Source organism: Trichinella spiralis, assembly GCF_000181795.1.
Source record: "Trichinella spiralis strain ISS 195 chromosome Unknown Scfld4, whole genome shotgun sequence".
NCBI lineage: Eukaryota > Metazoa > Nematoda > Enoplea > Trichinellida > Trichinellidae > Trichinella > Trichinella spiralis.
The window spans coordinates 9,773,114-9,796,890 of record NW_003526943.1 but is presented as its reverse complement, the minus strand read 5'-3'; the positions used below and the strand labels follow the sequence as shown (position 1 = coordinate 9,796,890).

The 23,777-nt window shown below is 29.3% G+C and overlaps 4 protein-coding genes across 4 annotated transcripts; 3 read left to right on the top strand and 1 right to left on the bottom strand.

Annotated features, from left to right (window-relative positions):
• The first annotated feature begins 967 nt into the window (after positions 1-967).
• Positions 968-1,975, top strand: Tsp_02399 (Tau-tubulin kinase 1). The gene has a single exon (XM_003378180.1). It carries the CDS (start codon positions 968-970, stop codon positions 1,973-1,975), a length of 1,008 nt encoding a protein of 335 aa, XP_003378228.1.
• A 3,898-nt stretch (positions 1,976-5,873) lies between these two features.
• Tsp_02400 (putative Tau-tubulin kinase 1) lies at positions 5,874-6,779 on the bottom strand. The gene has a single exon (XM_003378179.1). It carries the CDS (start codon positions 6,777-6,779, stop codon positions 5,874-5,876), a length of 906 nt encoding a protein of 301 aa, XP_003378227.1.
• Positions 6,780-9,112: 2,333 nt separating this feature from the next.
• Tsp_02401 (TBC1 domain family member 23) lies at positions 9,113-14,883 on the top strand. Its single transcript, XM_003378178.1, has 22 exons — positions 9,113-9,142; positions 9,564-9,584; positions 10,168-10,203; positions 10,347-10,408; positions 10,461-10,569; positions 10,683-10,719; positions 11,139-11,234; positions 11,285-11,489; positions 11,545-11,668; positions 11,733-11,821; positions 11,919-11,965; positions 12,028-12,131; positions 12,187-12,306; positions 12,608-12,703; positions 12,857-13,052; positions 13,308-13,513; positions 13,592-13,662; positions 13,959-14,041; positions 14,100-14,238; positions 14,307-14,575; positions 14,716-14,825; positions 14,875-14,883. Exons 1-22 carry the CDS (start codon positions 9,113-9,115, stop codon positions 14,881-14,883), a joined length of 2,259 nt encoding a protein of 752 aa, XP_003378226.1.
• Positions 14,884-15,920: 1,037 nt separating this feature from the next.
• Positions 15,921-20,857, top strand: Tsp_02402 (alpha-1,2-mannosyltransferase alg-11). Its single transcript, XM_003378177.1, has 7 exons — positions 15,921-15,956; positions 15,989-16,048; positions 16,874-16,930; positions 17,213-17,424; positions 17,621-18,564; positions 18,682-18,932; positions 20,729-20,857. The coding sequence occupies exons 1-7, from the start codon at positions 15,921-15,923 to the stop codon at positions 20,855-20,857; spliced, it is 1,689 nt and encodes a 562-aa protein (XP_003378225.1).
• Positions 20,858-23,777: the final 2,920 nt, after the last annotated feature.

The window sequence follows — 23,777 nt, the reverse complement described above, 5'->3', positions numbered from 1 at the left end:
GCGGTTTTGTATTATAATACAATTCATTTTACGTCGTTTCACTTATTTTATTATTTATACATTCGTGTTTGTGTGCGCTCAGTAGAACTTTATCGTTTATGTTGTTTCCCTTTTTTCCTTTCAATTTTTTGTCGTTGCGCTTGTTCAGTTGGTGACGTTACTGGCTCTTTTACCTCTACACAGAGAGAGTTGTTCATCGCATAAATACATATACATATCTATATACATACACATGCATTACACACACTCACATACACATACCTATTATGTGTGTGTGTTCGTGCGTGTGTGGGTTCTGTGTTTGTGTGTCTGTGTGTGTATTTATGTATTTGTAGCTGTTGTATAAGAAAAGTTGTTTATTTCTGTAATAAAAAACATTCTATCTTTTTTGCATTGCCTCATCTGTCAGATTACGCTATTGCAGAAAATAATTGTTTTATAATGCTGCTCATGTATTTATTTTTGGCTGTTTTGTTAAAGATGCTAAATGTTCTTAATTATACTTATTGTTCAAACTTGACTTTGTTAATAGGATCACATTGACTTTCTGATGGCTTTTTGGCACTGTACACGGTTTTCGACTATGGGATATTGTCAATCCCAAAGTTGAAACGCATGTTTTTCACGTTATTATATATATTCTATTCTTTCATCTTATCTCAGTCTACACTGTTAATACAATATTCTTTCAGATTTGAAGATTCAACGTTGAATACAACATATTTAACATGCATATTCATTAAGCTTTACGTAAATAATAATATGTTCAATAAATATATAAATAAGTAATGTTAAAAAGTGATTTGTTATTTATTTATTATGAGACAATGTACTTTAAAGCAAACATTAAGCAGTCTATTGTTTAAATTTAAACAGTAAGTTTTAAAGCTTTTTAAAGTGTTAATACAACCCTCAGTGAAACTCACATAAATTGAGGTGATTAATATTAGGACGAGTGTATTCAGAGATGGCCGGAAAAGAGCACACTCTTCCAAAAGGATATGTCATCCGTGGCATTTTTGAAGTGGTGCAAACTCTTGGAGCTGGGGCGTTTGGAGCTGTTTACATGGTAGAAGACAAAAGAAAAGGAAAGAAGCTAGCTATGAAGGTCGAGCCTGCAGGTTTACAAACTCCATTCATGAAATTAGAAACATATGTTCTACAAAGAATGCAAGGAATGCCACATTCATTGGCTTTCCAAGCTGCCGGTATTCAAGAGGAGAATCGCTATTTGATAATGCAACTAGCTGGTGAAAATTTATCAGACCTAAGAAAAGCTTGTCCAGAAGGAAGAATCACTTTGAGCACCACCTTGCGCATAGTTCGTCAGTGCACAGAAGCCCTCAGAGATTTGCATTCTATTGGCTTTATTCACAGAGATGTAAAGCCTGGAAATTTTGCATTAGGAAGAGATCCAGAGAACAGTCGGACTGTTTACCTGTTGGATTATGGCATGGCGCGAGAAATAATCAACCCAAAGACTGGAACACTTAGGAAAAAGCGTAAACGTTGTGGGTTCCGTGGTACCCCTAAATACGCATCACCCAATGTTCATCTGAATAAAGAGCAAGGGCGCCATGATGATCTTTACAGTACTTTTTATATGTTAATTGAATTTTATTACGGTAACCTTCCTTGGTCACGAAGTGGTAACTTCAAGCAACTGGCAGAGCTCAAGTTGGCTGTTAAGCAACGTACGCTAATAGGAAATCTTCCAAAAGAAATATATGCTGTTCATAATGAACTTTGCAAGTTGAAATATGAAGACGTGCCTGATTATGATTGGTTTATTCAACAGTATGATAAAGTTATGGAAATGAAAGGCTATAGTATGGAAGCACCATATGACTGGGAAGAAGGTGGCGAAGATTACAAGCACACTGTTCAGCAGCCGCAAAGACAAATAATAAATCCATATCAAAGTCAGATCGAAGAACAGAACGATGTAGTAGAAGAAAATGACCCAGAAAATTAACTGCAGCTTATTTCATGCCTCTGACTGATTAATATGGCTTTATATTCATATTATTTTAAAATACTGTTTAAGAAATTAATTATTATTATTATTTTATGTATTATTTAAAGTGTTCAATTAAAGGTTAAATTAAATAAAATTATAAATTATTAAAATATTTGGCTTATATGCTGTCATACATAATTTCACTTTTTAAGAACAAATTTATAATAAAAAGGTTTTCAAAATAAAATAAATGGCTAATTATAAATGTATAGCTAAAATAAATAGCTTTATAATACTAAATAGCTAATTATCCTTATTTTGCTAAAACATATGCAATTATAAATTTGAAATTACATTTGAAATATAATGTGCAAGGTAAGCAAGTATGTCAACAATGATTATTTCTCCTCATCTATTTGTCAAACACTGACAAACAATGCTTCTCTACTTTAAATATCGCATGCAATGTGAGTCACTGTGAAAGTGAGTCAGTCATAAAGAATAAGTTTACAGAAACACAACATACACATATGCCTCACAGTTTGTCATCGAAGTATAACTCACTTAACCATGGATTTTAATACATATGTTCCAACAATTCGAATACTTGCAATAATTTTTATAATTATTACTAAAAATCCTAACTTTCTTTGCTAATCCATTCCAAATTCAGAAAAGCACCTTCAATATATATTTCGGCTTCTTTGATATGCATTTTCTTGAAACTGTTTACAACGTTATTATACTTATGGTGATCAGTTTTTATTATTGCTATGCATTTTATTGTACCACGGTGAAGCAATATAAATTGTGGTGGTAGAAGATCAGCCAAGGAAACACAACGAAACAGTAAATCAGCCAGTGACTTTTATATTATCAATATTTGTTTGTACTATTGGAGATTTTCAAAAAGACACCCTTCATTACTCATCAACAACAATGATTGAAATAATCCATAAATAAGGAATAATATCAAGGATAAAATTGAACAACTTTAAAAAGAACTAGATGATAAATAGACAAAACAGGGAAGCCAAACAGTAAAATATATCATACAAGTCATTAGGCAGTAATTAAACAGCTCAGCTGCTATGTATGATAATGCCGAGAAGAACTTCTTGAACGTATTCATACTGCTCATGAATTTATCCTTATGTTGTAAAAGTTATCCTTGCTTTCTAGCATAAACGTTGTTTATACGTCTTAAGTCATTCATTGGCAGTAGCATTTCCTCATTACGTTGTTGGACGAACGTCTCCATTACACTTTGCTCAGAAATCAGAGAATGGAGAACTTCCGCTTTGTTAATTAAAACATAAAAATTACAACTCTATGTGTCTTTATCTAATATCTTTGCTCGTACACAAGCAATAGACTGATAGTACCAGCTCATCGGCAATGAACTTGCTGACCAAAGTTGTTGATAGCAATGAATTACTTGTGCACCAAACTGTGCTGGTTTTCCGCAGTCGAATGTTGCTACGCGTACAAAGCACCCTGACATCTTCCTCTGGATCACTTAGCCACATTTTCAGCCAATATCAAATACAGTTTTCTATTACTCAATTATAACTTTTGATAATCACATAATAAATCTTTTTCGACCACTCATTTTCATAATTGCTACTATTTCCTTTCATATAAATAAATAATTGTTGAACTGCAGAATTTAATATGCAACTGAATATTGTCCTGTTTTCTCATTTAAAACATTGCAGTCACTGCTTAGTCTATTTCCAATAGTTTGTTATGAATATTTGAGGACTTACTGCAATGAGTGGACAATTCCCTTCAATCACAGCGTTCTTTTATTGGTTAGGATTTTACTGGCTTTATTTATTCATTTGTAAAAAGTTTTTTTAGTATGATTCGATTTTTTGCAATTGCTCTTCATTGGCGTCTAAACGAAATTCGAATAGCTCATAATTTCTAATATTTCATTAGCTACTAACTGTTAATTGTAAATGGCTGCAATATTTTACGTTTTATTGGTCAAAATATTTCCATTGTAATTTTCAGAACATAAAGTGTATGTATAAATAATTGGAATTTTTATTAATATTACTATTTTATAAAGTTTTAGCATTTATTAGAGCAATTATCAACATAATCCACTTTTTATATTTGATTTGTTTTACATTTTTAATTTCTTTAATATGCATTGTTAGAAATAATTTTTTTATTATTGTATACGTTATTGTATTACAATGAAGTCATATAGAATGTAATGTGAAAAATTAGCCGTAATGCAACAAAATAGTAAATCAGCCTTTGTTATCAACATTGACAATTAATCAGTATAATAGTAATGCATCATCATCAACTGATAAAATATCGAGCAGTCTGAGAACGGTTTACTCCGATTCTGCCAGCTAAAATTCGACCTCATTTTTGTGATTGGCTGATCGCTGATAGGCTGTACAGAGTTTGATCGGTAATTGGCGATTGGCTTCTGCTATTTTATTAGTTATTCAGTTTTGATCAGTAATTTCGGCGATGGAATTGTACTGTATATACTGTATGTACATAAATTTTGATGAAACTTAAAGAAACTTGTATCTGGCAAAAAGCAATAAAGCTGATAAACCGCACGCGTTGGTTTTGATCTAAATGTTTTAAACTGTTTTGTCATTGAATAATAGTTCAAAAGGGTGACAAGCTAACGGTTGCATTACTTTATTATGAGCAATTGTTAAGCTAATGGTGACTTTAATAGAGAGAGAGAGAGAGAGATCTGAATAGACAACTGTCAATTTGCCCAAAGTTGTCGTTAAAGCTCCGTTGGGAATGGCCAATGTTAGCAGCTGAATATTCTTTTTTATCTAGCAATGGGGAAAATGGTTTTTGCTTTCCATAAAAAAATTTTACTTTAAATCCGATAACTGCCAACTGTTTTTTTTAATCCATTCTTCATAAATAAAAATGTTATAACTGAAGAAGAAAAATGACATTATAAGAAAAAGAAACAGTAATACTATTGACGGGTATAAAAATAAAACTTCAACAAACAAACTGATGAAAAGCGCTGTTGCAAGAAGAAAATATGTTGCAAATTTTATAGAAACAGTTTTATCTGTTGAAACAGTTCTTTGTATAAATGTATAAATCAATTTTCATAATATTTTTTTTGATATCAGTATTAAAATGTAACAAAAAGATACATTTTCCATATTATCAACGCAACTTTTAATGTTGCTGGTTTTCTGTTTTCTACAGTAAAAGGTGCATCTTTGTGAATTTCACCATTTCTTGTAATGTGCTTGCATGTGAATTTTTAATATATAATAATTAATACAATGACCCTACCTTAAATCGAAAAATCATTACGTCTTGGTTCAGTTTAAAGAGTGTTTACTTTTCCTTGTTTGTATATCAGTTTACTGGATAAATTTTTAGCGTTTACATGCTTGTTTTCTCAGTATATACATTAAAATTGGGTCAGAATAATACCCAGTAAATGCATGACTTCGTTTATCACAATCAGCCTGTACTTTTGTTATCAACTCAGATAATGTCAAATTAAAACTATTTATTAACATTTTAAAATACTATAGCCTGCAACATAAGCTGCTGCTCAAAATCAAATTAGAGTATAATTAGAGTAAATATTCTTATTAGTGACAAAAACTTCGTAAAATCAGATTAAATTACTTTAATAAAAATTTCATATCAAAAATACACTTAATGTTTGGAAAATTGTAATGGAAACACTTTGACCAACGAAGCCTTTTAATATTGCAGCCATTATGAAATATTTAATGAAATTTTGTAAAAGTATCATTTTGGTTTAGATAAAAATTAACAAGTAATACTATATACATGGACTTGAAATTATTTTTGTTTGGTTTTCTTTAAAAATTGAGAATTTCAATATATTATTATTAATTATTACAAACTATTACAGTTCTAAATGTTAGGTTAACCATCTTAATAACTTTTCTCCAGTCCAAGCATTCATTGCTTCTTTTAAAATGGACTGAATTGCATTATATTCAGGAACAGCAAAAAAACTTTCTCCTGCAACAGTTTCCATTATTTTGAAATAACATATAGGACAATCAGTAAGAAATTCAACGGGATTGGCCATATAATGATACTTTGTTTGCTGATTCAAAAGCAATGTGTGTGTATAGGAATTTCCTCGAAGTTTCGTCCAGGGTAGCTTGCCAACAGTAAGCTTTATTAGCATAAAAAACCATGACCAGATGTCATCATTACGAGAAAGAGTTGAATGACTCATTGCATATGCTGAAGCGTAAAGGTAACTACCAGTGAAGCCTTTTTTATCATCTTTAGGTCGATGACTTCCATCTTCAAGTAGAAATGACGCTGCACTTCCAAAATCAATAATATGCAGAATGTGTGAATTTGAATGCAGACCAAAGACAAAATTTTGTGGTTTAATATCTTGATGCAAGAAACCAACGTTATGCAATTCTTCTATAGCATACAACGATTCCATACCGATATACATCGCTTCATATATGCTAAGTGAATTTTCACAAGACTTCAATACTTCAGAAACTGACATTCCCATCAGTGTCATCACAACATATCTAAAGTGTCTATTTTCCCCATATGCAATGCATTTGCAACAACGTTTCGCGCCAAATGTTTCTAGTTTTTTCATCACTTCAATTTCAAAAAACAGCTTATCATAGCCAAATAGTCGTTTTTCAATCTTCATCGCTTCCTTCTGCTTAGTTTTTTCGTGTACAACTTGATAAACACATCCAAACGCACCTCTTCCCAAAAATTTTTCTACTATCCAACCGTCAAGAACATCGTCAATTTCGCAATCACTGCTATCAGACGACATGCTTTTTCAATTAACTGCTGCAAAAGTGAAAAATGGGGCGTGGCAAATTGAAAATTAAATTGAATGGAACTATCAGTAAAAATTAATTTAAAACAAAAGTTCTACTTTAAACAATCGGAAATAATATTTATAGGAAGATTAAATTTCAAAGCATACATACACTTTGCACATTTTAAAATATTGTCATATGTTTAAAATTTTAGCGAAACGGAATCTTACAAACTAAATGTTTAATGAATTAATTTTAAAAAATGTAAAAAAAACGGAACCAAAAATTACATATCATTTGTTCTATTTTCATTCCTTTTATTCAAACTTAACAATTTCAATAACAAGACAAACACTTCAAATAATAAACTAAAACATTGCAAATTCCTATTTGCATGTTTTAAAGAAAAATATAACATTGCATTCACAAATAACATCAGTGATATTGTAAAAAAAATTTCACCTGAAAACTTCTAATAACTATATCAAACTGACAAGAAATAAAAATATAATAACAATAACAAAAACAAGAAGAAGAATAAAATAAAAAATAATCAATAAACGGTCAAACAAAACAAGCATTGTTCACTCGGCATGGTCTTTCACCAAAATACAGCTTGCTATAAGCTTTGCGAAAAGTCTACAATTATGAATTAATATTAATGCTTGCGGATTGGGAATTCATGTTTTCAAAAAAAAAAGGTTATTCATTATTACATTATTTTGAAAAAAATTCAAAAGAAAAAGCATTTAAATGCATTACATTAGAAATAATATTATACATATATGAACAAATCAAATTAGTCATTGCATACCTCAGACATAACTACCCAGTACTCGTCAAACTCTTTCAAAACCATATCATAAGCAAACAGCGTAGCCACTATATCAATTTCTCGAACTGCTGTAGATTTCGAAAGTTCTGAAATTCGAAAAAAAATTAATTAAAAAACAAACAAGAATCCAGATTTACCAACGATATCAAATTGTCTTTTAGTTCCCTTCTGAAGCATATAATCAACAATGATTCGTAACCAATAACGCCGATAAGCCATCAATCCATCAATGGAAAATGGTCTTTCTGGAGTTCCAATTTTATTTTCCTTTTTACACAAAATATAACCTAATTCAAATATTTCAGTATATAAGAAAATATTTTTTCAGCGAACAAATAATGCATACTTAAATCTATCAAAAATCCCCCATAGCCCTGCTTCCCATAGGTGGGCATTACCATGATGCATGACAAACTGTATTTTGAATCAAAATCTTTTGCCTGAATAGATATTTCATTTGAAGAAATTAATGTAAAATATTTAAAAAAACATACTTTTGAAAAATACCCAACAGTGTGCCATCCAATGGCATCATTTTTAATCAATATGTAAAACTTAAAAATGCCAACATCACTTCGATGCTGCTTATCAGGGATAAACATTTTCGCAAACATTGTTAAATTCATACTATAAACCTAAAAATCAAAGCTATTATTACAAAAAAGAATGCAAAAAATTAATATAACTTACATTCTCCTTAAGACCGTCGACTTCGTATACCAACAAAGAATCATCCTTGTATATTAACTTTCCCGGTGGACACTCGTACGGAAACACATTAAGCTAAACAAAAAAGTATAAAAAACAATGAAACAAATATAGAAATAAAAGAAAATACACAAAGCTCCGCCATAATCATATTTCGTATGATTTTATACGTGAAGATCACTTCTATTTTCAATTTATTTGTGTGAAACAAATCTTATCAAAGATATCACTATTTGAAAGTTTTCTCACTGCTCTAATTACAAATACGTATAATAATTTTAATCACACAGTTATAAAAACAATACTTACACAATGATCTTGCATGGCATATTTATCAAAAAAATATTGAAAACAGCGTTCACAAACGTAAACGCGAGACACTTCACAGTTTGGATAAATGCACACAGCATTTTTTGGGAGTGTAAATTCAACATCGTAAAGCTGAATTTTTTCAACCTTATGCGAATAAGGTTGCCTGAAATCAGGTTCGTGTTCCAAAAATTCGGCTGTATCGGCCAATGACTCCAAATATAAAACATCCTTTTGGTCTCGCAAAATTTGTTTTAAACTACGTAAATCAGCTTCAATTCTACTTTTTCTTCTATTCTCTTTCTGAAAATAGCCAAATTTGACACCTAATACTTGAAAATGAAAAATTAAAATCCATTTAAACCAGGAGCTCTCAACCGAGGGAGGGGGGAGAATTCCCCTGCAGAGGAAATTCCGTCTTCAGATTTGTAAACTCAGAATGGACTGAATTACAGTACCCTAGCATTCTACCGAACGTTTTTATATATTAAAATGGAAAACTTCACTATAAAAATAACTGAAGTAAATTTACATGTATCTATATAATAATAAATATATTTTCAATATTATATTGGTATTATTTGGAGCCAAACAGTCTGGAAAGGGAGGAATGACGTTATGACAAACGATGAAAAGGATGCATGGATGAGAGCCACTGATTTAAACCGATATTATTTTCTTGAATTCGAATATATGAATAATGAATAATAATTTAATAATAATTTAAATTATTAAAAAAACGATAAATACAATTTTAACATACAACGGAATGTAGTCAACTTAATAACTTTGTCCAACTTACATCTTCGTTTTTACTGATAGAACTTTTCAGCAGATCTCGGTATTTTGCGAACAGCTTAAACATTTAGTCATTACTGCTTTCAAAACATACCTTACGAAATATTCTCACCACACATGTTTCTGGAGTAAAATTTTGTTTTAGGGGACACGCTTCAATAAACGAGTGAGTGTCAAATTTGCCCGATAAATGTCCTGTAAACATAATAAAATTTATACATGAGAATTAATTACATAACACTTTACAATAATATATTAAAGTGACATCACTCTGATATCATACCTTTTCCTGGACATCCTGGATAAGGACATTTTCCAATAACAGCTCTATTTGATGAAATAGAACTTTCCGTTTTCAGTGGTTTCAAATTTGCCAACTCTTTCCTGTTCTTCCTAATCTTAGGCATCGTTAATTTTAATTGTTGATAAGACGCAATCAGTAAAAAGCCACACTAAAAACTTCAAAGGTAAAATTAAGTTTTAGAAATAAAACAAGGGTTACAGTAAACTTTGATATGCAGACATGTGTAACCAACTTATTTTGAATTACTAGGTGTAAAACAGATGTAGCACACTCTTAAAAAAGTAATTAATTGTATAATACATGTTTTTATTTTAAATGTCTTAACATTTCTAAATTAAAAGCTAAATACGCTGTCTAATTTATTACTGTAAATTTTGTATCAAGGTACTGCATTCTGTTTACTGTAGTATCTAACGTGATTGTCACATTTTGTTTTTTAATACAGTATGCTCTGTATTTTATTCCTTTTTTGGATAAATACGTTAGTTGTTGTATATTGATATTAAAATGTTTTATTAATTTTTTTCCATTGTTATGGATATTATTATTTTTACTTTTTAAACTTTTGAAATAAATTTTGATATGAATAAATATGAACTTATAATTGTGTTAATTTATTTTCAGAATTTGTATTCAATTGAAATGAGTGTGAAAAGTGAAGAGTGCTCGGATTCTGATTCTGAATGGTAATTTTGCGTAGCAAAATGTATTTTTTTAAGGCTTATTCTGAAATATTAGGGTAAAAGATTTGGAGTTGGCCGTTGCCGCTGACTGTGATTTTAACACAGTGCGTTTATTAGCAGAAAACAGACCATTATCTGATAAGCTAAGAAGCTCTGCATGGCAGGTGATTATTGTTTCACAGATAATTACAAATTAATCTTTTGATCATGTTTTATTGTATGCTACGTTGTTTATTATATTATGGTAACTATTAATAACATAATGGGAAAGTTTCAGTGCCAGTGTGATCTTACACATTACACATGGTTAAAACGTACTTGTAGAAGATTAAAATTGACAGATAATATTCATTTGTCATAGTTATCTAAATCTGTTTAATTTATGCGTTATTCTTTTACAATCATACGAAGTTTTATTACAGCCATTAATTTTGACTGTTTTGCTGTCATCATCGGTTTTGTTTGTTAGTTTAAAATATGCTCTATTGTTTTGAAGAAATAATAAAATGAATGGAATGCATTATTTGTCTTTTATGTAAATTACGGAAAACAGGTCCTTATCTTGTACTAAGATAATTAGATTTTTGACACTATATTTGTAAATTAGTGTATTTTATGTAATTTCTTTAATAATGTATATGTTCATGTGGTGTCATTAATTATTTGTATTAAACGCATCACCAGAGTGGATTGCTGTAAACATAAACTTAATTCTTGTTTAAGATTTTATTAGGAGTTTCGCATAAACCAGATCCATTTATTGGTCATGAAGAACTGTTCAATTTACTTGAACAGCATGAAATTCGTTCAGCATGTATAAAGATTTCAGGTATGAATGTTTTCTGGGGATTTTTTTATTTGAGATTTATTTTGTTATAGAAATGTTTGGAAATTCAGAAAGTGACAGACTTGCTCTTGTCAGCAATCTGGAAAGCGTAATTACGTTGTATTGCAAAAATCAAAATGTTTGTTTTACCAACGACAATGGGTGGACAGACATTTTGCAGCTGTTGACGACTTTGCGTTTATCTAAATCTGAATTGTATCGTGTATTTTTTACAGTTACAACTAAATATATTCCAAAGTATAATTTATTTAATGTGATTGAATTGCTGGTTTAAAAATTTTGAAAGTTTTAGGGATTGTTCAACTAATGGTAAAGTTTTTGATCTTTTTCGTTTGTTATTGCTTTATCATGAACCAGAGCTCAGTGCATTTTTGGACTCGGTAAAAATTTCACCAGAAGATTATAGCAAGAAATGGGTTTAATATATTTATCTTTTTTACTTTTGTATTTTGTTTTTATCTATGAAAATTTTTGTTTAAGTTCAATTCTCTTTTTACATCTTCTTGTAAATTGAACGTTGCGTTGAAAATATTGGATGTATATTTACAGCAAGCTGATCCATTTCAAGTGTTTTTTATGGCTTTAATTATTTTAATCAATTCTAAGTAATTTTTATAACTGTTTAATGTAATTGTATACTTTTAATCATATGAAATTCCGTTGTAGAAATCAGATACTTTTAATGAAAGGGAAATCTAAATCTTACATTGCGGGTAAGTTTGTTTTTATGATTTATATGTAACAGTTGAGAAGCATTTCTTATTAAAATGTTTAGAATCTATTGCTGCGCTTCCATATCAGTTGCAAGTTGATGATATTGAAGACTTTTATCAAATTATGCAGTATTATTGTAATCGCACACCACAGTCTTTTAGGAGGGTGAATTTAAAGTGTGAAAAACATTTTTTTAATATTAAAAACTTTTCTGTTCTAGGATTTTCATGGTCCTTTGTTTGGAAGCAATTTCACTGAAGTTATACAGCCTGCATTTTTGCCTACCCTTTGCCTTCCTATTTCAGCTCAAGAATTATTGCCGTTAGTAGTGGGATATCGAGTGAGATGAATGATGTGTACATAATTGTTTAAAAATGATGCAAAGATTGATTGAATAATCAGTAAATAGTATGACAGTTAATTAAAACAATATTAACATTAGGCAGAGGGCGATTTTTTATATTTATTTCAAGTATATAATGTTATTTTGTTGGCAAATTTATTATTGATTTTGATTTGAATGTGAGTTTGAGTGAAATTTGATATAAATAAAAATGAATAAATTTTTGCTCTGTTCTGTCTTTGTAAGTTCACTTGATAGTGTGGAATAGGGTGCTTTCTAAAATATTTGCATATTTTAGAATCAAGGTATTCAATTGGCAGTAATTGATACACGACCGTCAAATCAGTTTTCCAGTGGACATATTAGCGGGGCATATCATCTTGATACTTCTCAGGTATAATTTAAATTAATTTAATTTGTTTCATAAATCTATTATAATGTAAAAAGATAATAATGTTAAACGTAACTTTGTATTTCTGTACAGTTTGGTTTAATGTTGAATTTATTTATAAATAATAATGTTATTGAACGAGTTGTTTGTATTTAGCTGTTGACTGATCCGTCACAGTTTGAGGATTTGGCTGCAGATATGGAACGCAAAATTGAATCAGTATTTCCTGATGCACATTGGTGTTTCTTTAGCAGCGGACTCGAAGAGGATGATAGTATATGTTACATGTGTATTTCTTATTTTTTAAAACGTGGAAAGCGATACATTTGCATGGCTTCCGGTGGTTATCAAGGTATGCAAATTTTATTCAGCCATGATTTTCATAGTTTATTTTGTTTTTTTTTCTTGTTTATTCATTTATGAACATGAATAGAAATGTTTTTGGTGTAGTTTTTAAAATGAAGTCATTTTAAATTGAACGACTGTTATATTAATTATTACTGTTTGCTGGTGTTCATTGGTTTACTTTAGGTTTTATTTTCTTAATATTTTCAACTTTTTCAATACTTGTATATCGTTAAATTATTTATTCATTATTTTTTTTTAGTATTACATCATCTTTTAAAAGATCATCTGGTTTCATACTTAGAGTCACATGATAGTAAGCAGTGTTTTATTTGCAAGAAGAACAATTCTGCTGCTACTACTACTACTACTGCTGCTGCTGCTGCTTCTTCAATACCGTCTGCATATATTGAAGAAATGAGCGTTGTTTCGAAGCTGGATAATTTTGAAAATGCCGCTTCATCTTACGTGATAAACAAGATGAAAAAAGCATGATCAGTTTTTTGTCTTTGTCAATTGTACAGTTTATTTTGTATTTTATTCCAGTCTGCGTCCGTGTTGAAACGTTTGAAAAATGCTTTGAAAAAATCTGCAAACGAAAATGAAAAGCGAAATGCGTATGTTATTTGTTATTGGTACTTTTTACTTTTTGCAGTGAAAATTTATAACTTATATAGATTATGTTATGAAATATTTTTTTTTAATTTTACTAATTCGTACTACTCTAATTTCGAAAGGTTTGACCGTTTTAAATAAGCATATTTTATATATCAAGTTTTAAATGAATATACAGTGTTATTTTGTGAACATACGTTTTTATATGTTGGCAATTGAAAGTAGAAAAGTAGTTTTTATATGAAGAAAAAATTTTAAATATGTATGATAATAAATGTAGTTTTGCTTAAATTTAAAGGCACGTGAAAGCTTCAGACCGTTACGGGCAACCTTATCGTGGGAAAACATCGGTTTTTAGCATCGTTGAAGGCGATTCCTCAGGTTTTTATTTGTTTAGAATTATTTTTTTTGTCAAATTGTTGTCTGTTGTGTATTTTAGAAGAGGAAAGTGACGATGAGTTTGGGGAACGTGTATCCGAGAAAGAGATTGTTGTACTGGAAGAAGTTTTGAACAATTCTGACGTGCTGAATTACTTTGAATGTCAGCAGGTGGAGAAAGATGGAAAGCATTTTGAAACGTGTGTCATTTGAAAAAAAAAATTTTAAACATGGTGAAAATGTTTGAAATTGTTCGTTTCTTTTTCAGATATTTGGTTGTGAAAGAAGATGCTTTGCTTGTTTTGCGCGTCTCTGTGTGCAAAAAAGGCGAAGCTTATATCATGGCCAAGCATCCGTTGGATTCGATACATAAAATTACTAGCGGCCGGATGTTTCCGGAATTGTTAACTTTCACGTTTTTCTGTGAAAACGATGCCTCCCAAAATGGTCCATACATTGTTGAACGTTACATAGTGCCAAAGTCAGGCGATTGTGCAAAGTCAGTCAAACAGGCTATATTGAACAATTGTACTGAAAGTTGAATTTGTTTTTTTCCCCTTTATATTATAATTTTCTAAAGAATTTTTTATTCTACTAGTTTTGTTAGCTTTGTGGAATATGTTTTTTACCTGCCATTCGTTTGTAATGAATTAATAATGGAAAATCTTCATTTATAGTCGTCATCTTTGTTTTCAGTTCAAAAGTTGTTTCTGGGTTTGTTCGATATCGGGTCCATTTTCTTTACACTGGTTCGACATTTTTATTGGTTTCAAGTGGTTTACGTATGGTAGGATCAGAAATGAATGCTTTTTTGTTGGCATCTACGAAATTTTTAGAGCATTTAAAAAGTTGCAGAAATTTGAAGTTGTAGAAATTATAAATAAAATCCTATTTTTTTTCAAACTTATCTCAAATATTCCAAAATCAAATGTTGAAGCCATTCACAATTAGGAATTATTAACGAATGAATTCCCCAAACAAAGAGAACAATAAGAAATAAAAGACAGCATTTGCATGTGATCCGTACGAAGAACATTTTCAACGAATCAACCGATAAAATGCCGTCAAACGTCATAATCAGAAAAATTAATAAAAAAGGTCAGCAAAAACTGTCCTGAAAAACGACATCCCTATAAAAATACATTGGTGGAACTATATAAATCGTTCTTCCTGAGATATGTACGCGAAAATTAGCTGCAAGCAGTGCATGGAATCTGTTGTTTGGCTAATATAGTGAAAAGCTTCCAATTGAAAGGGTTCATCGACGGTTTTACTCGCCTCATCTGTGAGAAGATGAGAAAATGTAGTGGGCATATTGCCAAACTTGTGAAGCAACAAAATCCCAGCTGAAGCATCAAGGACGTCGCTGCAGATAATTTCATCAATCTTTTCCACGGAAAAAAACGTTAGTACGGTCTTCTTTAGCCACTGTACGAAACTGAACAAAACTAAGATGGAAATGATTGCAGATTAGTAATATGAGACGATTTTACAAAATGAGCAGCAGCATTTGCACTAATATGGAACTAATAATTGTCGCAAAATCGCTGACATATATAAATGTTTTTGTAGATTCAGCTTAAACTTAACCGAACCTAACTTTAAATTATATTTTTTTTCTGTCAAGAGAAAAGACATTATGCAAAAATTGTAAATATAATCCATGCATTTTTATAAACTGCATTTCAGGCATTAAAATCAGTATACGAAGTGGTTAATTTCAATTTTGAAATGATCTGCCACGCTAATGCAACAGTTTAACCTTTTTTAGTGCTTATCATAAAACATCAACATAAAATTTTATAGTGACTGTTATTGAAAAGGATAAAATTCTAATTCAAATAATAATTATTAGGTTCAGTAAATTTATTTAAATTAAATAATGGCAAAATTCAAATGCCACACAAAAACTGTACCTGTTAATTATTTTTGTAACACGAAATTTTGTAGAAGATAAACACTTTTGTAAAGCTGGTTTCACCATATCACTATTTAGCCAAGTACCGTAAGGTTTTGTTTGAAAAGAAGTATTATAAGCTGCATTGTAAGTGTGAAATTGAATATTTTATTGTCGCAAACAGAAATACTATATAATTTCACTTTATCTTTTCATTTGCGTTTTGAATAATTGCTATTATATTACTTGAATAAACAGTAAATTTATAAATTAATTTCTTCAATTCAATAATAATTTAATATATTCTGTTGGAAATTATTAGTTTATAGTAATCAAATTTTTATAACTGTTTTAGTGTTTTACTGATTAACCTTTCCTAAATGTTTTGTGAATAATAAATTATTAATACATAGCGCAAAATAACAATTGGATTATTTATTATGATGTGAGCATGATAGCAGTTTTTCAATGATAGATTCTTTAAATTAGGCTGTTTATTGAAGCCTGCTTTCATGATGATGCAGTAATAATCCGAATACCGTGCATAAGCTGAATTTGACTCTTCAAAGCCTAAACAGTATGTGAAATTAAATGGGCAACTAACTTGAAATTAAACGGTTACCTCACTAACTTCTTTGTGCTGCTCAACGAGTGACTTATTTTGAAAAGTACGGCACACCACCTTCACCTCAAACATTGCCCCACAACCTCCTGAAATTATCGACTCATCAGAGATTAAATGTAAGCAAAATTTTTTAAGTATGTAGCTTAAAAAACTTTATATTAAGAAAGGAAAAAAAACAATCCGATTTGTTCAGAATATTTGACATTTATTTAATTTCTGATTTAAGTTTTGAAAGTGAATTTAAATAGCATACCAGAAATATCTTGAACCTTAATGGACAGTGCTTTTGGAAATTTTTCTTTCAAAATTTTAGCAATTGATTGTTCTGCAGCTGCTGCTCTGCAGTATTTTCGAAAGTTTTGGTTCTAAAGTTAATATTCATATTATATAATCAAAAATTATTTCGTAAAAAAGGCTTGTTTATTACCTGAAATATGTAAGAAAACACATTATTTGTTCTTTTGTAATACTGGAAATATAATTTATCCATAAATCAGTTTCTACTATCATGCAGTATATTTTTGTGATTTTCAGGTTTAAATTTTTTGCAGTAATTCAAAAAAAGCAGCGTATGACATAATGGGTAGTTGTTGTGTTTGAATTGTTGTTTTTTACTTTTGTAATATACTTTGACAAAAGAATGCTTTTATAGAAATGTTATTCTAAAGTTGTAGTGATGTTAATGCTTTGTTGGACGACTATCAGCATTGTGTTACTTTTACTACTTTTGGCTGTGATATTTCGTCTTTTGTCCCGTCGTTCTTGTAATAATGGGAAATGTTTCATTGCTTTTTTTCATCCCTATTGCAACAGTGGAGGAGGCGGTGAACGGGTTCTTTGGTGTGCAATTAAAGCTTTGGAAAAGTATGTATTTATTATAAAGTTATTTCTTGTTTTTATTTTTAATATTCTCCTCTATAAAAGGGTACATTTCTATATTATTAAATTTCAGTTATTTATTGATGATTGAATTGTTTATTTTTTTTATGATGAATTTTTCTTGTAGTACATTTGAGAAAGTTTTATTTTCTTCTTTATTAATATTTTTTTGTTTTTTTAGATTCGAAAATGTCGAATTTATCATTTATTCAGATGATTATGAATGCTCTGATGAGGATATTTTGAAAAATGTTGAAAAACGTTTTGGACTAAGTTTCACTGCATCGACTGTCAAATTTGTCCGCTTGGCCAGTTGTTTCTTTCTCAAAGATACTCTGTATCCACGGTTCACTTTGTTAGCTCAAAATTTATTTAGCTTGATTGTTGGTCTTGAGGCACTGTTTCGTTTTCAGCCATCGGTTTTCATAGACACTACAGGATTTGCATTTCTGCTTCCAATGTTCCGCTATGTTGGAGGATGCAAAACCGCTTGCTATATACATTATCCTACTATCAGTACGGATATGTTGGAAATTGTGAAAGAGAAAAAGGCAGCTTACAATCATGCCGAATGGATTTCCAATAGTGTTCTTTTTTCAGCGGCTAAGCTTTATTATTACAAAGCGTTCGCGTTGTTGTACAAATTTGCGGGCTGTTCTACAAACGTGGTGATGGTCAACTCCACTTGGACAAGAAATCACATTCTTGAACTTTGGAGAAATCCAGAGTATACGTTTCTTGTCTATCCACCGTGTGATGTTGGTATATTTGAGAAGATTCCATTTGAACGTGCCAACGATGCAGATTCTATTGGCATAATTGCCATTGGACAGTTTCGACCCGAGAAAGATTATCCGTTGGCGTTGGCAAGCTTCAGACTACTTTTGGACAAGCTTGCTGCGTCTAATTTGAATCAAAAAAATGTCAAGCTGGCTCTTGTTGGCGGTTGTCGAGACAGTGATGATCAGCAACGTCTGCGATCATTGCAAAAATTGGCTCGGGATATTGGAATTCCAAGTGATCAAATTGTTTGGCACGTGAACGTCAGTTTCGATGAACTTGTTGAACTGCTAGCTGGAGCTACTGTTGGAATTCACACGATGTGGAATGAACATTTTGGAATTGGTAAATTTGATTTTGTAATAATTAATTAATTTTATTGCGTTATCTACACAGAACTGTTTCACGTTGTTGAAAATGAAAATAAATATCGATGATTGAAGTTGAAATTGCTCAATTTAGGCATTGTCGAAATGATGGCTTCTGGGATTATTGTCGTTGCCAACGATTCCGGCGGTCCGAAATTGGATATTGTGAAAAATTTTCACACCCACAAAGTCGGCTTTACCGCATCTTCGGCCGAAGAATATTCGGATGCTATTGTGAAAATTTTACAAATGCCGCCAAACGTCCGAAGACGAATGCAAGAAGCTGCTAGAAATTCCGTACAACGATTTGGCGTTGACAAGTTCAATGAACGCTTTTTGTCATCTGTGAAAAATTTAATTTAGAATAATAGAAATGTATATCTATACATATTTGTTTGTTTTTTATAAGTGGATTGGGAATTTTTGTTCTTGAAAATGTTTCCATTTCAATAATAATATAATAATAACCATTACTGTAATAAATCGAAATCGAGGCAAGTGAAATAAATGAAACAGCATATACAAATATTCAAATGTGATGATTTCAGTTTGAAGCATTTGCATTATTCATTCATTCCATTGTATAAATTTCATCTTTAATTCCATTTGAAAATTGTCACAAATGAAATTGAAATTTGCATTTTTCTTTTCAATATAATAATTTTAATATATTTTAAGTATGAATTTTTTCTTTTAAAAAAGCTTTTTGAAACGTATTTTATTAGAAAAACTGTATTGTATAAATTGAAAGAAATGGGAAAAAAAAGGAAATTCACAGTTGGATGAAAAGTGATTTCCAACGTGACGTGATCAGAGTTTGCCGTTTGCTTGCATTGTGCTTGTCTGATTGAAATGCTCAATTGTGACCAAAATAATCATTTTATAGACTTTAATCGAATTTGCTAGCTAATTTTCATTTCACACTATACCAAACATTAATAATAATAATAATAATAGTAATAATATTATTATTAGTGGTCAGAAAAAATTGTTCTGACTTCTTAGCTGATTTTTCATGATCAGGAAAATATTTTAATTTATTACCACACGATGCGTTTGAAATTTCTAAAAGGGAATATTGTAAAAAATATTTTTTCAGTAAGTAAAACATGATTCGATAGATGGACGCTTCGAATGGGAGTATTTTATTAAAATTGTTGACAAATTTTCATTGTTTTCAAATAATAATAATCTTTATTTAAGATGTTTTGATTTAAAATAAATTATATACCAATTTTTCTTTTTTAATTTTAATTTTCAAACTTCTTTTGTGCTATCTGAAAGCTAAGCTGTTATTTTTATGAGATAAAAATGTAAATTTATTTAAATTTATTAACTTTCAACATTATTAAATTATTCTTTCGATTGGTTTTACATAATAATTTTGCGAACAATAACAGCATTTTATTTGTCTCTATTTTTGTTTGTAAAAACAGAAAAAATTTTTCATATTATGTAAACTTCAAAAAAAAGAATTTAATTACAAATGAAAGTTAAATTAGATTAGATTGGATATTTTGAAATGATTATTCTTCTCAATTCAATTGAACAAATTTGCCATATAAAATCAAATTAAATGCATCATCATCTTATTTTTGTATAAAGCTAAAAAATTATATGGATACAGATGAATATATATTAGTTAAAAAAATATACATATATTAAAATTAGTATAAATAAAATAGGTTTAGCAAAAAAATATTTGTAGAATAGTTTGTTCCAACAAAAATTATTTACATACAAAAGCATTAAAAAGTTGATTAAAAGCATCAATAGCAAATAAATTTCAAAACAGAAATAAATATATGCTTCAATAGGAACGAACACCGTCAGTAGAATTACAACAATAATATTGCTGATATTGTGTGATGGCTTTTGTTTTGATGGCATTGTCGTCATTTATTGTTCAAAACTGAACAACAAATTGAAATTGTAATTTCATGTTATTCTGTACAACATTTGAATATAAAATAATGGAAATTTTTCTCTTTTTTAACGCCAAGAATTTAATAAATAATAAAAATATGAATCATAAATTTTTTTGACATCGACGTACCTGCAATATAGAAATAAATGAATTCAAAGTTTGCACAAACATTTCATAATTGTTTATTTAGTTTGTTTAATTTTGCTCCTTTCAGACGGAAGATATTCTTGCTATTGAAAATTATCTCGTCAATATATTTATGAACATCCAGCCAAGCTCGAGCAGATTAATGTCATCATTGCATAGCGAACTGGCTCATGGCACTACGCTTGCACATAGCTGACCGTTGACAAAGGCGCAACACATTTCAAGTAATATAATTTCAATTTATATTTCAAAAAACCAAAAGCGGCTTCTTCTTCTTCTTAAGAATTTTTATTTTATATCATGCTTACACATGCACTTGCAAGTTTATGCATAATATTTTAAAAAATATATATTTCAATATTTACTAATTTTTGAAAAAAAAACATTTTTAATGAATAAATATTTCCCATAAAATTAGACCTTTATTTCATTGCATTTTATGTTTTCAATCATTTATCTCATCTAAGAAAAACAATTTCAAATCTCTTTTCCGTCCACAAATTTAAAAATAACTCGATAATAATTAAAGTAGTTTTAATTAATATTTTTTTACATTTCTGGTTTGTTTTTCAGGAATTTTACATTTTTAAAATATCATTTTGTCAGATGTATATAAAAAAGAAAAATGAAAATCTGCTCATTTCACATTTTTATTTACATTTTAAATTTTCAGCAGCAGCCTTTAAAGCAATTTGCATTTATTGAAATGTTTTCTATCTTTATTTTTTGAAAATTAAATTTGACAATTTTTTTGAAATTTTATATTTTCCTTTATTTTTATCTAAATCTGATCATCGGAATTGCAGAGTGTTCAAATATTTCAGATTTGAAATAGGGTTTTTCTTTAAACTTTAATGTAAAATGAAAATCAAAATTTTATTAAATTTACTCGTAATTGTTCGAAAAATTTTAAATTCAATTTCTTTTTTTGCTTAATAAAAAATAGCAATACTGCGCTATCAAATTTCATTATTTTGTTTATCTACTCTTATTGAATTTAAATCAATGAAATGAAATTTCATATATCCGAATGTCCCAACATGAAAAGTAAATTTTTTTTAATTTTTATAAAAGTTCTATTCTGCATATTTTCTTATTTTCTGAATTTAGTATACCGGATAAAGTGAAAATACAACTGCATTATACAAGATGCAATATCACAACTTGATGTGTTTCTTGTCAAATTCATTTTTCATTTTTCGATGCATATCTACATTTTTGAAGTTATTCAAGTGCTTCCAATTATTCAATTGGATATTTTGCTTTTTGACTTTTATTGTTGTATCGTATAATTATTCAAAGGTAAATTTTGCACCTCATCCGCGCAAAAGTTATAAATATACCTAAATTTGAAAAAGTCGATTGACTATTATGCACGCCGATATAATGATGGTTGTAATGATTTTGTTGGGAAAATTTGCTAGTTTGCATGTGACAGCTCGTCGGAATTAACTGCCGAAGCAATTTCTTCAACAGTTGCAAGCAATTCTTTGAAAACAGTTGTTCTTGAAATTTCCAACATTAAAGCTTCGAGCTTTGGGAGAGTAAACTTGCTGAGAAGAAATCATAGATACTAGCAATGCTTAAACAATTGTATTTATATTTATTTTCCGGTTGCTGTGGCTATTAAAATTTTAAATAAAATTTTATGGACAAACTAGCAACAACAGATGAGTTCAGTATGCATCAACTTCGCGCAAACTTTGCCATAATGTCGGTTCGTAAAATAAAAATTGCAACTGAAAATCCATTCACAGTTTTATCCTTGCTTTTGTTTATTGAGCATAACATAAGTTGGTGGATCTGTTCATTACTTAATAATTGACCAGTGACATGCTTATAAATTTTTCACTAGTTCCACAAGATACTGCTTTCTAATTTCATGCTGTACTTCACGATGTTCAATTAATATTGCACTTCTGATCAAGTGCATTTTCATACAAATACAAATTGTCAAACATCTTTCTTTTGAATAGGTTGTAATTTTGCACGGTTCATCAGGCAGCAAATAATAATAATAATATTATTATTATTACTCAATTTTTAATGAAGGAAATAAAATTTGTACTGTAAAATAATAAAATAATTATGTAGAACAAATTTTTAATTTGAACATGATCATTTGGTTGTATTTTCAGTTTTTGATGAATTAATGCAATCAAGAGCAATAATTCAAAATTGCCTTCTCGTGGCTGTGATTTTAAAACGATTTTTTGATACATATAAATATTTAGAAAATGCATTCTGATGATTTTAAACACGTGATAAGAGATGATTAACAGGTGTAAGACAATGAAAAAAGCAATTGCATTTGCATTTGAAAATTTTTGAAATACTCTTTTAAAATAAAACCTACATTGATTAAACTTTATATTTGATATAAAATTACGTTTTATATTTTTTAAATTAAAATTCACTTTTATAATTTGCAGAAATAATTCCCATAATTGCAACGCTTATTCTGTAATTTCACTTTTTGTTATTCTTTTTCCTAAGTAATTTGTTTCATAGTGAAATTTAATTTTTTAGCGGTAAATTTAATTAAAAAATTCCTGGGTATATTTCAGAATACATTTTGTAAATGCCATTTTTGCAAATTTATATTTAGATGATCTTGTGATTTCAAATTTTCATTATTTTGTTATTTATCTAATAAGATGAGACAAAAAATGAGTTTAAAACATATTTGTTGTGATGTAAAATGTAATATAATTTCAAAATTCAGTTTTAAAAATAGCATGTAATGTAATATGTATGCATTAATGCGCTTGGAGTTTAATGAAATTAAATATGCAACAGAGTATTAATTTGCATATGGGAGATGTCAAATAAATTTTATGATCAGCTAAAGCTTTGGCTAAATTGAAAATTGATTTTCGAATTTTAAATATTTTGAAAGTCAATATCGCTTTCAACATGGCAGGTTGTAGAGTCGAGAAATTTCAAAATCAAAATTTAACGTATCAGCGATTGCATGCATTTCAGAAAATGCACACCCTTTAATTTTAGTTATTCCTTTTTTTACCTCTTAACTTTAATCATGATAGTATGATAAAATCCGCTCTATATTAATTCTGCTATTGTATTTGTAGTTAAGAATAATTTTTAATAATATT

What these genes read in the sequence shown, in the direction of transcription:
- Tsp_02399 (XM_003378180.1), top strand. Translation starts at nt 968, where the DNA reads ATGGCCGGAAAAGAGCACACTCTTCCAAAAGGATATGTCATCCGTGGC.
- Tsp_02400 (XM_003378179.1), bottom strand. Translation starts at nt 6,779, where the DNA reads ATGTCGTCTGATAGCAGTGATTGCGAAATTGACGATGTTCTTGACGGT.
- Tsp_02401 (XM_003378178.1), top strand. Translation starts at nt 9,113, where the DNA reads ATGGAAAACTTCACTATAAAAATAACTGAA. An exon ending in CGTTGAAGGCGATTCCTCAG is followed by an intron (nt 14,042 to 14,099) that starts GTTTTTATTTGT and finishes TGTGTATTTTAG; the next exon opens with AAGAGGAAAGTGACGATGAG. An exon ending in ATTGAACAATTGTACTGAAA is followed by an intron (nt 14,576 to 14,715) that starts GTTGAATTTGTT and finishes CTTCATTTATAG; the next exon opens with TCGTCATCTTTGTTTTCAGT.
- Tsp_02402 (XM_003378177.1), top strand. Translation starts at nt 15,921, where the DNA reads ATGGCAAAATTCAAATGCCACACAAAAACTGTACCT. An exon ending in GCCACACAAAAACTGTACCT is followed by an intron (nt 15,957 to 15,988) that starts GTTAATTATTTT and finishes GAAATTTTGTAG; the next exon opens with AAGATAAACACTTTTGTAAA. An exon ending in GCAATTAAAGCTTTGGAAAA is followed by an intron (nt 17,425 to 17,620) that starts GTATGTATTTAT and finishes TTGTTTTTTTAG; the next exon opens with ATTCGAAAATGTCGAATTTA.